Source organism: Primulina tabacum, chromosome 6 (assembly GCF_025594145.1).
Source record: "Primulina tabacum isolate GXHZ01 chromosome 6, ASM2559414v2, whole genome shotgun sequence".
NCBI lineage: Eukaryota > Viridiplantae > Streptophyta > Magnoliopsida > Lamiales > Gesneriaceae > Primulina > Primulina tabacum.
Window position 1 is genome coordinate 37,220,144 of NC_134555.1, and position 16,658 is coordinate 37,236,801.

Here is a 16,658-nt window from a genome sequence, read left to right on the forward strand (position 1 = left end):
CCCAGCTGATCAGTCCAACTGAACAAGTGTGAAATCAGTTCAACTGACGAGTCAACTGATTTCACCAGCCCAACTGAAAGATCAGTTCAACTGACCAATTCGAAGTATCATTTAGAATCTTACAGTTATGGATGATGACAAACTCTTTCAAGTGGAATCCAGTTGTACGTGAAGGTACAAATCCATTACCCAGTCAAAGGACAGTAATGGACGTTGCATCAGAACATTAAAGACAAAAACGTTTCAGAAAGGCAGTCGAAAAGTCGAGACACAAAGTCCAAGAAACGAATTCAAGATGCAACAGATATAATAAATGAGGCTCACTGTACGATCAGTTTTCCCGCCTATATAAAGAGAATATCAGTGAAGACTCAAATATACACAACTCAAGAGAGAGAAGAAAAGGGCACGCTTCAAAGTCTTATCAGCTTAAGAGAAGCATTCAGCCCAATCGAGGGAACTCTTCACAGATAGATCAACTTAGATTAGAAGCGTATTTCCCTCAGTGTGTGAGAACATCCTGTTCAATTCTCACACACACAAACACTCTCAACCACTCAATACAGTCTTGCACAAAGACGTTAAACTTGTGTATGTAGTCTTTCTCACATAGACATTAAAGAAGTGTTGACTGGAAGGTGCTGCCTTCAGTCTAAGTCTAAGATTTCAGTTTAGGCAATGGGTAAGTCCTAGCTGAGTGGGTTTGTACAAGTGTTTGTATAAATCAAAGTCTTCTAGTGGATCCTACCCGAGGCGGTAGAAGGGGTGACGTAGGAGCAGTTGAAGTCTCCGGACATCCATAAACATATCTTGTGTTTTTAACTGTCTAACTATTATTTTTAAACTGTTTGGATCAGTTAGAGTATCCATCAGTTCAGTTGTCACCATAACTGAACTGATGAATGCAAAAACTAATCTGTCCCTTTTCGATTATTCAGTTTACATAGGATAAAATGCTTTCTAATATAACAGTCTTCTTCACGAAGGATTACTTCGAGTTTCTTCCGCTTGGTTTTTAACCAAACTCGATTTAATTCATCGGTGTTAATATTCTTAGAACATGAGCTATTGCAGCTCATTGGAGAATATTTTGTTTGAAGCATCCCAAAGATGCCCAGCAAACGATCCTCCAATTGGTATCAGAGCGGGTTGTTCTAAGAAGAACATTTGAAGAAAACTGTGTTTTAAAATCTTACTTTAAAATAGTGTTAAAAACTATTTAAAAGTATCTCATATGATTTTCAAAACTATTTGAAAATATTTATATGTCGCTCTTTAGCAAAGAGTTGAGAGGATTGGCTCTGTGACAAATATTGCAGCCACTTCTTTAGACTCTTTACTTAGGGGTTTTAATTAGCTTGCAGGGGACTGAGAATCATCTGCAAAGATGCACAGCTAAATTGCTCCTTGAACAAGTCTTCAGTTGCAAGCCTACCAGGTCAGCTGTTCTTCAGACGAAACTCATCCATGCTGGGATGTTGGATGATTAAATCACCAGCTGCATTCCAGTTGAGCCTAGTCAGAGTCTGCTCGACCAGTTAGTTTGCTAAGAAGTCAAGTTCAAGCAGTTTAACTCGTTTCTCTAGCAAAATGAACTCACAACCGATGCAGCAGTTCAAGCATTCAAGCAACTAGTTGATGGTATATCCAGTTCTGTCACACAAACCAACTGATATAAGATGTTGTTTAAAATATGCTACCATTGTAGTAATCTTTCTTGTTCAGCTGATGCATGTACTCAGATGTAAATACAAGAAAATTTATTTAAATAAACATTGTATTTGTTCAACTGTGTTTTATTGTGACTAAATGGATATTTCCAAATCTCTTGTCTACAATGCTTGAATGATTATAATATCTGAATGAATGACTATATAAATATCTTTTAGATACGGGTTTTTATTCAGTTTTTGAGGGGGAGCTTCTTGTTTTTCTCTCAATCTAAAAATATTATCAATCAGTTTTAAAACTCAGTTGTTAAGAAAAATTCTTTCCTTTTCATCAACTGAAAAGTAGTTTCTTAATTATGTCCATCTCTTTTAAAAGGTTTTAACTCAGTTTTGGAGATGGAGCTTTTGGTTATCTTAATTTCATTAAATTCGGTTATAAAGGGGGAGCCTTTAATGATATTTGAACTTGCTAACCCTCGAACTGAATATATTGCGCTTAACTGCTCAGGTTTTGTAATCATCAAAAAGGAGGAGATTGTTGGAACTTTTGAAGTTCGTAATCTTGATTTTGATGATAACAAAACTTGTTAATCGTGTTACTAATGATCTACCTTAGTGTGCAGCATCTAGGTTCACTCACGAGATGTTTACATCGCAAAACTAAAGACCCAACTGAACGCACGAAATGAATAAGTCTAACTGGTTACGTCAATTGAGCAGTCCAGCTGATTGTCCAGTTGATAGGTGATTCAGCAGGAAAACCTCAGAAGCCTGGCCAGCCGAAGGAGTGTTCAACGGATGAAGAAACCCAGCTGATCAGTCCAACTGAACAAGTGTGAAATCAGTTCAACTGACGAGTCAACTGATTTCACCAGCCCAACTGAAAGATCAGTTCCACTGACCAGTTCGAAGTTTCAGTTAGAATCTTTTAGTTATGGATGAAGACAAACTCTTTCAAGTGGAATCCTGCTGTACGTGAAGGTACAAATCCATTACCCAGTCAAAGGACAGTAATGGACGTTGCATCAGAACATTAAAGACAAAAACGTTTCAGAAGGGCAGTCGAAAAGTCGAGACACAAAGTCCAAGAAACGAATTCAAGATGCAACGAATAAAATAAATGAGTCTCACTGTACGATCAGTTTTTCCGCCTATATAAAGAGAAGATCAGTGAAGACTCAAATATACACAACTCAAGAGAGAAAAGAAAAGGGCACGCTTCAAAGTTTTATCAGCTTAAGAGAAGCCTTCAGCAAAGTTGAGGGAACTCTTCACAGATAGATCAGCTTAGATTAGAAGCGTATTTCCCTCAGTGTGTGAGAACATCCTGTTCAGTTCTCACACACACAAACACTCTCAACCACTCAAATACAGTCTTTCTCACATAGACATTAAAGAAGTGTAGAATGGAAGGTGCTGCCTTCAGTCTAAGTCTAGGAGTTCAGTTTAGGCAGTGGGTAAGTCCTAGCTGAGTGGGTTTGTACAAGTGTTTGTATAAATCAAAGTCTTCTAGTGGATCCTACCCGAGGCGGTAGAAGGGGTGACATAAGAGCAGTTGAAGTCTCCGAACATTCATAAACATATCTTGTGTTTTTAACTGTCTAACTATTGTTTTTAAACTGTTTGGATCAGTTAGAGTATCCATCAGTTCAGTTGTCACCATAACTGAACTGATGAATGCAAAAACTAATCTGTCCCTTTTCGGTTATTCAGTTTACATAAGATAAAATGCTTTCTAATACAACAGTCTTCTTCACGAAGGATTACTTCGAGGTTCTTCCGCTTGATTTTTAACCAAACTCGATTTAATTCATCGTTATTAATATTCTTAGAACACGAGCTATTGCAGCTCATTGGAGAAAATTTTGTTTGAAGCATCCCAAAGATGCCCAGCAAACAATCCTTCAATTTCCAAGCAAACTTGTGTTCACTTCAAGCAAGGAAAGACAATCACTTTCGAGTTCTCAAAGAAGAGTTGTTGTCCAAGAATTTTGTCAACTTTAGCGACCTTTCCGACAACTTTGTTCATATTATTCTCAACTTAAGATCAGGTAAGTGGACTTATATATATATGTGTGTGTGTGTGTGTTTTAAAATAATGGTGTTTTTTTTAAAACTCAACCGTACACTACTTGTTTAAAATAATTTGATTCGTATAAGTTTCGTTTAGCGTGATTCATCTGTTATACTATAAAATCTTGAAAACACATTGTTAGGATTCGAATTAAAAGTGTTAAGGAAATTTCAGGAATATGATAAGATAAGGTCCTGTTATGGTGGGTTATAATAATAGATATATGACCTCACCTCTTAGAGGAGTAATAATTAGAGGCTGATCAGTATGTAATGGATAAAGAGTTGAATAATAGTCCTTTGTTTTGATATGTTTTGTTTCGAATTTTGTTTGTCTCATGTCTTGATTCATGTTGTGATATATTCTGTGATATTTCACCTTTGAACTCATATTATATGTATATTTCAATATTCTTGTGTACGATTGTTCCTACATGTACATGTTGAGTGTTTCTATAAACATTCACCCCCTACTTCCCTCGCTAGATAAGGGTGAAGATCAATCGGAAGACGATGAACAACACATATTGTTTTGGGGCTGATGATCAAGTTCGAGATATGAAGTTTCAAGCATCAATTTTAGTTTTATTTTTCATTACATTATCGCTTCCGCATTTATGTTAAGCACTGTAAAAATAGTTTTAATTTATGTAATAAACCGACTTTTGGTTGTTTTATGTATCACATGGCTTGTTTTATCGTTATTTTAAATTGTTAAACAACGTCGATGATGCGTCTCGGTTTCGGAGCGTGAGAAAGTACATTATATCATTTAAAAACTCGATCCTAAAATTTATGTTACGAGCGGGAACAGACTTGTCGATCAATTTTCACTTGGATTAAACTAATTTCACACCATTACGCAGTTATAGAAATCTAAAAAAATTATTTACAACAAGGAACTAGTTATTCTGTCATAAAGACTTGTCTTTCACATACATATTTTTAAATTTTAATGACAGAATTACTTATATGGTCGTCCCTAATTAAGAATAGACTTAATTAAATTTATGTCGTCAAGATTTTAAAAATAAAATTTCATTATTTCAATTGTTCATGAAAAATAACAACAGAAGTTATGTCAATCGCTAGTTCCGTTGCTAATTGCAAGATTTTTATGCAAAAGCTAGTTCTGTTGGTAAATTAAAGTAAAAAAAATTACGAGGAAAATCTAATTATTTACTATATTAACATTATTAATTCAATTTCAAATTTATGAAATCTATTCTTGAATTGCTCAAACAGTCAAACTTAGTAGTATTATATTAAATATCTATTGCTTGTAGAATTCAATGGTCAGTCAGAATTCTGCAAAATTTTCAAGTAAAAAATTAATTATTCAAACAGAGTTCCTACTATATATTTATCCCTCCATCAACCAAAAAAATGAAACAAGAAAAAAGAAAAAAGAATCAACAACTCCAATTAATCCCAAGAAAAATTTACAAATGAGGTCTTTATTTCCTCCATCCTTCTGGGCACTGATGGTTTTTCATTTTCTTCTGCTTCAGCATTCGTCAGGCGATACTCAAGGATTGATCAGGAAAATTTGTCAAGGAACGGATGATTTCAAGTATTGTGTGCATGTTTTCAACAAGAACTTATACTCGCCAACTTTAGATATTAAAGGACTGTGCCAGATCGCTATCACCCAGACGCTGTCATATGCTACAGATACTCGTATTTTCATATCTAAAGTAAAACAAGAACAGAAGAACACGACCACAAAAAATCTTTTGGTAGTTTGTGAGGAAGGATATGGGTTGTTGGGGGATGAATTTGTTAATGCAAACTTGGCATTTGGTCGAGGAGATTATAGGAACATGTTGTTTTACGAGGATAAATGTGACAGATTTGTGAGTGACTGTCAATTTGTTATAGGGTCGAGAGTGTCTAACTTGGATGTCATGAACGCACATATGAGGGTGTTGGTTCGTATGTCACAAGTTAGTGGCGAGCTTATTACCGGCGGCCGATAGCCATGTTGGATAAAACAATGACGTATAATCTTATAATTCGTACAAAAACACAATCGTTATGATGTAATTTTGATACACTGATAACACACAAGAATTGAGATTTCTTTATCAGTTTTCGCGAATTAAGAATTATCGAATTGAACTTATCCACCGAATCTTACATAAAGGATTCAATATCATAAGTACCAATATTAATCCATTAATTTTGAGTGATACCACATTTATCATAATTATTTCGTATTTTAGTTACGGCAACAACTTGTGTGAGACGGTCTCACGGGTCGTATTTTGTGAGACAGATCTCTTATTTGGGTCATCCATGAAAAAGTATTACTTTTTATGTTAAGAGTATTACTTTTTATTGTGAATATCGATAGCGTTGACCCGTCTCACAGATAAAGATTCGTGAGACAGTCTCACAAGAAACCTATTCTTTAGCTACACGAATCGCGTGTGCCCATCCACTAGTTTTTAATGAATTTCCAAATAACATAGTCTTAAAGTAATTATTTTTTGTATCTAAAACTCACAAAAATTTACTTTCTTAAAATGCCCCTTCTCTATAATATTTTTAACTTTGATGATAAAATAAAGCACAATATAATAAAAGTTTGATGGGAAAAAAAATTCCGATATATATAGTTACACTTTGCACAAAAATATATTCAGTATAAAACTATATTACACTTTATTTTAAAATTGATAATAAATAAATATTATATCAAGTGCAAAAAATCAATGGAAAAGTATAGAAAGATTTCAACATGATATTTATTAGGTTCGTGGTTTTAATATTTTGATAAGTCGTTAACAAAATTGAGTTCCATGCAAGTATCATCGGATCTAGGAATTTTGACAAATGTAGAATGTCTTATTCAATAACATAAAATACGTACATCAAAATAAATAATAAAAAAATACTTGCGTGAAATTTACTGGATACAAAACACGGTTACACCAGGTGGATTATTCTTTCCACAAAAAAAATAAATAATAATAAAATCGATTTATAGTATATATTTTTATAACTTCAATTCAAGAACCTGTCTACAATGTACCAAATTAAAATGATACATTTGTTTATGCTTACCGATATCTCGGTGTACGTATTATGTACTTGTATATTGCATTGTTTTGTAATGAAAAACAAAACAAAAAAGATAAAATGATTTTTTTTTTACAAATATATGTAGAAATAAAATATAGAAAACAATATTGAAAAACGGCATACTTGTTAATTAATAACCACCAAAAGGCAATAGACTACGACGTAACCAGAAATTTTTTGATTCTGGGCTGAATGATATGATAAACAACTTAAAATAATATAAATCAAATGTTCAAAAATTAAAGTATAATAAAAGACTATTTTATAATCTAGGAACACTTACAAAATATTTTTTATTAACTACGTACAAATATTACATAATGACAAGAATCAGATATAAACTATTGAAGATGTGTCATGCCGTTTTTTATTGAATAAAACTCATCAATTATTGAATCAGTGTTTAACTTTGTAGTAAACTCTCTTTCAATCTAGCCAGTCATACAATCCGTCAAGAACTATTCTTCCACATTATTTCGGAGAGAGGTTTTAAGATGTTTCGTAGCTGAGAATGATCGTTCTGTTATTGCAGTAAAAACAAGATGAATCAATATGTTCAAATAAGTGATAATGATGTGACTTTTTTTATTAATGGAAATCGTATGATTAAGATTAGTACGTATCTCGCGAATATCTGTAGCTATCATATTTGCAATTTCAATAGCTTGGCCTTTGGGTCGGAACGTCTCTGTCAACTTGATTGATTAGGAACTTTGGATGTCAGCTTTTGGGTTGGATTACCTCTACCAACTTGACCGATTTCGGGATTTGGATGTTGGCCATTGGGTCATGATGCCTCTGCCAACTTGACTGATTACGGACTTTGTATGTAAACCTTCGGTTCGAGGTGCCTCTGCCAACTTGACTGATCACAAGCTTTGAATATCGGCCTTCGGGTCACATTGCCTCTATGCTTGGATTTATTTGGTCGAAATTATTTTTATTTAAAAATGTGACTCTATGCTTGGATTGTCAAGTTGCATGGATGTTTTTGAGGATTTTTATTTATTAGAATGATGGTATTTGTGGAGCTTATTTTATGATTTATGAAGGGTATATTTCGAAATCGTCGGTACAAATTTTATGTTTGTTTAGTTGCATTATATTTGCAGAATTATTAAATATTTAACATTACATGTTTCGGTGTTAAATGTGCTTCCTCTAGGTAGTGAATGGTATCGGTATCTTAAAAAACTATTAGTAACCCGGCCACCTCATGTGCATCTAGACCAACAAGATACATTTGTATTTTGGGTGAAGATTTTGTATTGTATTTGGTGCGTTTTGTGCTTGAAAAGTCAAATATTGTGCCTCCTTTTTCATTCTTTGGGTAAGGCATTAATTGACACTTGATATCAAATATGAACAATGTACAGGAGATGAGTCAAAATAAGTAGTCTACTTCCAAACATTTGAGACTAGCAAACTTGAGACAATTAACAAAAATACAAACATATCAAATCCAAAAATATTCTCAGAAGATTAATTTCTTTTCCAGCATAACCATTGGATCCATATAAATATTCAAGATTAGTTTTCAACATTGTTTCTGCGCATTTTCGTGAATCCATGAACAAGACTTTTTCGTCGGACATGATAGTGGCCACAATAGGATCTTGTTGTTCCAGAATACATGGAATCAATCATCGAATTCATGATTTTGAATTTCTTGTTATTGTTAGCCAAATTGCTAATAACAAAATATAGAAGTAGGGAACGAAAGCAATCTCGTAAAGATACAGACAGAGCTGCATCTACAGGAGCCATCTTTATTTAATTATACTCAATATATCAATCTATAAATGAAAAGTTTGCGAACCACTATCGATGAGTAAGTATATCCATGTTCGGCAGAGGGAATTCATCCTTTGGGCAGGCCTTGTTGAGGTCTCGGTAGTCGACAATCAAAATCAGTATACGAAAATGAGCATACTATTGAAAGTACGAATATCGTGTATAAAATAACAACAATAAAACAGTAAATCAAACCGAGTCATATACGAAGTACATTTTCCTTAAAACAGATTTGTCCCCTCCGATGGTGCTTCGAAGATCTCGACGGACAACTGTTTCCCAAGATACAACGGCAAAACCATGCAGCAACTTAGCACGAAGTAACTACACTGACGAATCGAAAACATACCTTCACTTTATCACTGAAATTTAACGGAGGCCAAATGGAAAGCTAACACTATGAAATGCAAGAGAATGCTTAAAAGAGATCTTGAGTGTTTGTAAAAACCATTTTATGCATATGGAATGAGGAAATGAACACTATTTATAATCCCCAAAGTGCACACCAAGAGTCATGCAAGATTAATTAACTCAATTAATCTTCTCATTAACTCAAGAATATGAAGAGCCAAAAGTCTTCAATTAACTCAAGAATGTGGAAAGTCAAAAGACACTTCCACAATAATGAGCCACAACCAACTCAAGAATTGGAGAGCCAAAAGACACTCTCACATTCATGAGACATAATTTTTATTCAAATTCTAAATTTGATTCAAATTTCCAACACTGTATTAAAAAACAATGAGAACCAATGTCAATCTTCATTTAGTCGAAAGATAATGTATCTGCATCTTTTGAACAAATCTTTGAGAAGTTACTTGAGTTTTTTTTTTCTGGTCTTAGATGTCAAGTTCCCAATGAAGTCGTCCTTGTACTGATGTTCCTTCAGACTCCGTTTTTTGGGCAGCACATCCAACTCCCAATGGCATCTCCAACCCAGCACTTTTCAACGACGCAGTCCCATTTCCTCTGCGCCACTCCTATTTTTTAAATTTTTTTATGCAAATATATTAGAAAACAGCGTGATCGGTGATGAAATTGATTATTAACATTTAATATGCGTATTCCAAAACAATGTTAATAAATTTTGTAACACATCCACCAAATTCTTTATTTTATGGGGAATCTATTGCCATCAATCTTCCAATGAATCTTCAAAACAAATCAAAGAGTAAGGAAAAAATATTTGGATCAATTACAGTAAAAACAAAATTATAAACAAACTTAAAAAGTGCCGATTCACCCACTACATCCGATGTTGATAGTGTTTGAAAAGATTTGAATTCATACATCATGGTGGGAAATGTATCTTTGAAAACCTCACAAACTTTAGTTTTAGCTGATTAATCATTTCCATTACAGAAAACTTTATGATTTCATATATCTATGAACCTTTTAATATAAAAAGAAAAAAAACTATCTCATTAGCGAATGCATAATAATTAAATTGATTACAAATAGGAGCAGATATTTCTTACTTCTTGGTCATGAAAGACACATTCAAACTAAATACCTCGTTTTCATTTGCAGGTAGTTCGTAGCAGCGAATCAATCTAAGTTTTAGTTCATTGTAATGTCCCAAAAATCGAAAAGTCCACGTGAACCATTTGCATGCAAATTATTAAATTTTTTTGATATTTTATTAAATTCTTTTAAAGCATAAAATGCATGTTTATTTTATTAATTTGTGTTTAATTATTTTTATGCATAATTCATGCATGTTATAATTTATTCCATACCTTTTATAAGTTCATGTATTAGATTTTTTTAAGTTCATTTCGCGCTCGAACGAGGAACGGAGACCGGAAAATTTTCAGGAAAATTATTTTAATTACATGATTTTTTTTAAATATTAATTTAAGATGTTTTAAAGGTATTTTTCAATAATTGGGATTTATTGGGTATTTTTAACCGCAAGATTTTAATTTTTATCGGTACACAAATTTTAGCGAATCGGAGAAATTTTTGAGAGTTCGGCTAATATTTTCAAAATCTTTCCAACACGAAATATTTTTTGGAGCGTGTTTGGATTTAATGAGCTTATTTTTAAGTTTATTGGACTTAAAATTTTTTAAGCTTTTAATTAAACTATTTAGAGAACATTAGCTATTTGTTTAATAATTAATTAATGACTACCTGCATCATTTAATTTACCATCAACCGACACTCCTTTTCCCACCACCTTTCTCTCTCCTTTTCAACATTATTTCTCCAGCAAAGGCTTCGGCTACCATTTTATTTCAAAGAGAAATTCCTCGGCCATCTCCATTTCCTCTCAAGCAAGCTCCTTCCCCGCTTCTCCGTCGCTCCCCGACCCGCGTCTCCTCAAGATTTCGAGCTTCTTAACATCAAAGGCACGCCATGTATTTTTATTGCTGCATCATACACGTTATATACATGCTGTATTATGTTTATTTGTTGTGGAATTCTCGATCCAAAGCATATCATGGAGATCCCTCGGTTTTTGTACAAATACATGCATCTTTTGTTCACTACTCACGTTTTCTCTAAAATGTTGCAAGGGGATTGCTGTACTGTGTGATGAGAGGCTGTTAGCACCGAAAAAGAAAGGGATTATAAGCTGGATACTAAGCTAGATCGATCTAGGTGTGAATTCTTGAGGGCCGATCGGGGATGGTGAGTGTTATGGGGAAGAAATGGTTCGGTCGGTGTTAGGAAGGGTTCGGTCGTGCATGGGCTGGAAACTATGTCTCAGTCCTTGTAAAGTCTGGTAAGAGGTTAGAAGTGAGCCATGGGTGCTTGGTTAAGGGAGAAGCTCGGTCTTGGGAGGTAGAGCTTGATCGAGAGGAAGGTCCTAGGTTCAATCGGTTCTGCGTATGGCTTGTGCAAAAGCTTTACATTTTGGTTGGGCTTAGTTTAGAAGGTTCATTAGGGTCCTAATGGTGAGCCATAAGGGTCGGTTAGGTGCTGAAGAAGCTGGGACCGAAATAATTAAGAATTGGGGCCATGTGTTGGAAGATGTTTATACAAAGGGTGGGGGCGAGAGTTTTGTTCTTTTCCTGGAATATAAGCAGATATTTTTTGGGTCTGATATTATAAAATTAGGAGCATTACAGTGTTTTTAAGGTATGGTAAAAAGTGGGAAAGTTTTGGTTAAGTTTCGGTCCAAGTTTTAAACCAATTTGGTTAAGTTATGAAATGAGCTCGAGTTTACCTAGGAATGATTTTAAATATGTTTTGGGACATTTATAAATATTAATTTAAAAATCATCGATTTAAGCCAAATAAAAATATGGGAAAATTCATGTAGGCTTAAATAATTATTTGGGACATGTTAGAGTCAATGAAATTAAGAAAATATCAAAAACGTGAAATTAGAGGTCCAGGGGTTAAACAATAATTTTTGGGTTCGAGGGGCAAAATGGTCATTTTGCACCCAGGGTGAGATTTTGGTCAAGGCAGCGCCCTGAGCACAAATTCATGATATTTTAAATTTTCACGCATCATGATTCACGATTTTTAAGATTTTATGAAAATATACGTTGCATGCTTGGTTTAAAGAAAAAATTATGTATATGCATATTTTTATTAAGTGGTGAATATGATGATATTTTTGAAAGATGAGAGTTGGTTATGACTGACGATGTATATGTATACGATGATATGATTGGAGATATCGTGAGGAAAAAGGCCCCAGAGGGAGCCCGTTTACGGGAGAAGGCCCCAGAAGGAGCCCGACGATCGTATTTCCATTGACATGATATGATGATATGATAGGCCAAGGCTCAGTTGACGGGTGAGAGTGTCGCTGATGTCCTCACCGCCCGGTACCGTGGTTATACGTAGATGGATCCATCGATAGAGCTGATACGAAAGTCACAACTAATGAACTGAATTCAATTAAAAAGAAAATGTATATGTATATGATGATATGAGATGACATGCTTTAATACGATATGATTTTACACGACACGTATACGTATATGATGACATGAGATGACATGCTTTGACAAGATACGATTTTACACGACACGTATACGTATATGCTGACATGAGATGACATGCTTTGACACGATACGATTTTACACGACACGTATACGTATATGATGACATGAGACGACATTCTTTGAAACGATACGATTTTACACGACACGTTTACGTTATGCTTTTAAATTCATGAAAGATATGTTGAGTATGATATTTTTCACTGCTGTGTGCTATGTATATGTACTTGTTATTCCTGGTACATGTGTGTTGAGTATTTAGACTCACTAGGCGTGTGTGATGCAGGTGAGCTTAATGATGAGAAGACTGGAGGTGTCGAACTCTGAGTAGGCAGACCTGGTAAGGTGACACGACCCGAGGACCACATGTGTTCCGCATTAAAATTTATGAGATTGAGAGGAGATGAATATTTTCATACGTTAATGATTTTTAAGATTTTTATACGTTTACGTTCATGTATGATTTTGGATGCGTTTGATTAATTTAAACTACAATATTTTTACGTTAAGATAATTACGATTATTTTAAATGTTATTTCGAAAATACGAGCTTTTATTTTTTCAATAAAAAAATGTCCAGTAGACTTTTAAAAATGAGTGAGACGTTACATAGTTCTTATTGCATCTTTGAAGGATTCAACTCACGGATGGTACTGAACAGAAGAGTCATTTCAGTATTCAGATTTCGGTGTACAAAACTATAGTTTGAGCAAACAATATACAAATAATGGTTTCGTATATGCAGATCTATTTAAATATGTTGGGCTGCATTATTTAAAATGCAAATAAGGCTGCCCAAGAGACAAACAATATACATATGGTGGTTTTGAGAGAAGTATAACATGCATGAGCTCTTTCAAATTACGGAAATCTCGAGTATTGCATGCATTGGGGGTCAAACATTTATGATATTTGATGGTAATTTAATGTCTATTGAAAAGCCTCCCGAATCTTGAATATATAGCTCTCTTTAAATATATTGAGCATTGTTATATATTTTTTAAGAAAGCATCCCAAGAGACATGATACAACTTGTTTCAACCAATGTTTTTTTTTAAGAAAAATTAAATAAACAACTATAAGAGACATGATACACTATTTGCTGCCAAAGGTAGCATAAAGGTAATGGAAGCTGCAGTATTGATGATGGAGTTTTGCGGTAATTTTACAAAACTCTACCATCCACGTTATATTTGAAATATTTATTTTAAATTACTTATAAAAAGCATAAAAAATTTGTCGCACAAATATTGTTATATGATACAAATATTCTATATTCGTGACACAGACGAAATACAAATCTAATAGCAAGAGTACACATGATCTTTATATAATTTGTGAGCTCGGGGTATGAATTCTTGTTGAATGAATTTCAAGATGCAAGCTTGGCATTTACCAAAAGAGATTATAAAAGTATGTTGTTTTATGAAGAAAAGTGCAACAAATTTGTGTCTAATTGTGAGAACCTTAAATAGAGTTTCCCCGTTGAGTAACATGAACAACCAAGCGACGATATTGATCAATATGGCATTTAGTACCAATAGGATCTGATTGTCGGTATAGTAGTCATAATTATAAGCTTTTATATTATCTATTGATTTACATATTTATTTCACTTCTACTTGATTTCTAAGATGCAATCTTAAGAGAGTGTGTTCGGATTAAAGGATTTGAAATTAATTTTTTTTAATGTAAGGTATATATATCATAGAAGCTCTTATGAGTCGGTCTCATGAGTTAATTTTGTGAGACTGATATTCTATTTAGGTTATCAATGAAAAATTATTAATTTTTATGTCAAAAATATTGCTTTTTATTGTAAATATGAGCATGGTTAAACCGCCTTACGAATAAAAATCAATGAGATCGTCTCACAAGAAAACAAAGTCCATATTTCATTTTTAACTACTACGAGTATATTAACATATCTAATAAAATTCGAATTCCATGAAATAAAATAATTCAAATTCCATAAAATTAAAATAATTCACAAACTATTGCATATTATTGTCAGATGCATGTATCAAAATTATATATCAGTTTTGATATTGTGAAATAATTTATAAGTATCTATGCGCAGGGGCGTAGCTATATAAAGGGCTGGGTTGGACTCCAGTCCCACCTAATTTTTTTTTAAAAAAATAAATATGTTTTATTTTAAAAAATTTGTTGATTAGCCCCAAGGCCCAATCTGTATTTTTTTCTCTCTTTCACTTGTCTACTGCGTCATCTCCATTCTTATCTCTCAAACTATCACAATTTTCATTTCTTCAAATGGCCGTAACTTCATCATCGGTCGCCAATTTTCGAAATCGATTGTAGATTCGGAAAGCCCACGACATAAGCTTTCTTTTAATACCAAATTTTCGAAGTTTCTTTGTCGTCTTGAAATTTTCCGTCGCCCATCGGTCATCGTTTTCACCGAAAATCATGATGAAATCTTAGTGTTAGACTTTCTACAGCTCGTTCTTGTTGTTCTTAGTTAGCTTTCGAATTTTAAAGGTAATTTCAAAGTTTAGTGTTTCGAAATTTGGTTATTTTGGTTTTTTTGAATTCCGATAATTGATATATATTAAATTGTTGATTGTAGGTATTATATTTAAGCCGATTGATGGTATTGATATTTTTTTTGAATATATTTGAGCATTATTTCGAATTTTCAGATTTAATATTGGGGACTTTCGATTTTTAGTGTTGATTATTTATTATTTGGATGTTTAGATGCTATAGAAAATATAAATTCGAATTTATGGAATTTTGTAGGAATTTTTGAAAAATTCAGAATTATGTAAATGGGATTTTCGAACTTATAAGGCTGTAAAAATTTTATATTTAAATATATTATGCCTTAAGATTGTCAAATATTAACTTCGGAATTGTTTTGAAATAATTATAATTATTCGAGATTTATTGAATTAAATAACAATTATTTAATGTTGGTAATGTTGATTTGATTCAGTTAGCCATAATAAGTTAAACTAAAGTTATATTTTATGGTGTAGACGGCACCAAGGAGAAAAGAAACCCAAGAATGAAGAAAAGGAAAACCATCGACTCATTTTTTTAACAAAAAGAGCAGACATCTGCAAGTTAGGACCATTCTCCATCCAATATTGATGTCTCAAATCCCAGTGATCAACAACTTAACAAATCTCCTAGAATTGATGTTGATGTTAGTTCTCTTGAACCTGATCCGGCATTATGTACTCTGATATGGAAATATCATGTTAATCAAATGGATGAAATTAGACGAACTTATATCAAGATGGAGCCATATCAACCAATTAAGAAAAAGTATCCACCGACCAAATTTGGAAGTCAAACTCGACGATTCCAAAGTCATCGGTTCAAAAAATTTACTTGGTTAGAGTACTCTCCTTCGAAAGATGCTGCAATTTGTTTTCCATGCTTCTTGTTTGAACATAAGCATCTTCGTGATCCTGCATTTACAATTGATGGATTCAAATATTGGAAGCGAGTTAATGATGGCGATAGATGCGCATTTTTTATGCATATAATATGTAATACTTCGCCACATAACAATACTGTGGAATATCTTGATAATTTGATGAACATATCTCGTCATATTGACAGAGTGATAAATGCACAATCTCCATAAGAAAAACAGAAGAATAGATTGCGGCTTACTGCAACTATTGAAAGCATTCGATGGCTCACTTTGCAAGCATGCGCATTTAGAGGGCATGATGAATATCAATCTTCTAATAATCGTGGAAATTTTATCGAGATGATAAATTTTATAGGAAAAATGAATAAGGGTATTGGGGACATCGTCTTAGAGAAAGCTCCTAAGAATGCAAAGTATACTTCACCAGATATTCAGAAAGATGTCTTGAATATCATTTTCAACCAAGTGGGAGCCAAGATTCGTAAAGAAATTGGGGATGCAAAATTCTACATTTTAGTTGATGAAGCGAGAGATACATCTAACAAGGAACATATGGTTATTGTATTAAGATTTGTGGATACTGAAGGCTTTTTACGATTGCGATTCTTTGCCATTTTACACGTGACAGATACAACTGCTGCAACACTTAAGCAAGAAATA

At 33.4% G+C, this 16,658-nt stretch overlaps 1 protein-coding gene and 1 long non-coding RNA gene across 2 annotated transcripts; both read left to right on the forward strand.

The window, feature by feature from the left end:
- Window positions 1-5,191: 5,191 nt before the first annotated feature.
- LOC142550232 (cell wall / vacuolar inhibitor of fructosidase 2-like) lies at window positions 5,192-5,722 on the forward strand. Its single transcript, XM_075659470.1, has one exon. It carries the CDS (start codon window positions 5,192-5,194, stop codon window positions 5,720-5,722), a length of 531 nt encoding a protein of 176 aa, XP_075515585.1.
- A 5,017-nt stretch (window positions 5,723-10,739) lies between these two features.
- LOC142548172 (uncharacterized) lies at window positions 10,740-13,039 on the forward strand. Its single transcript, XR_012820927.1, has 2 exons — window positions 10,740-10,978; window positions 12,876-13,039. It is a non-coding gene; the product is annotated as an uncharacterized LOC142548172 (long non-coding RNA).
- The last annotated feature ends 3,619 nt before the right edge of the window (window positions 13,040-16,658 follow it).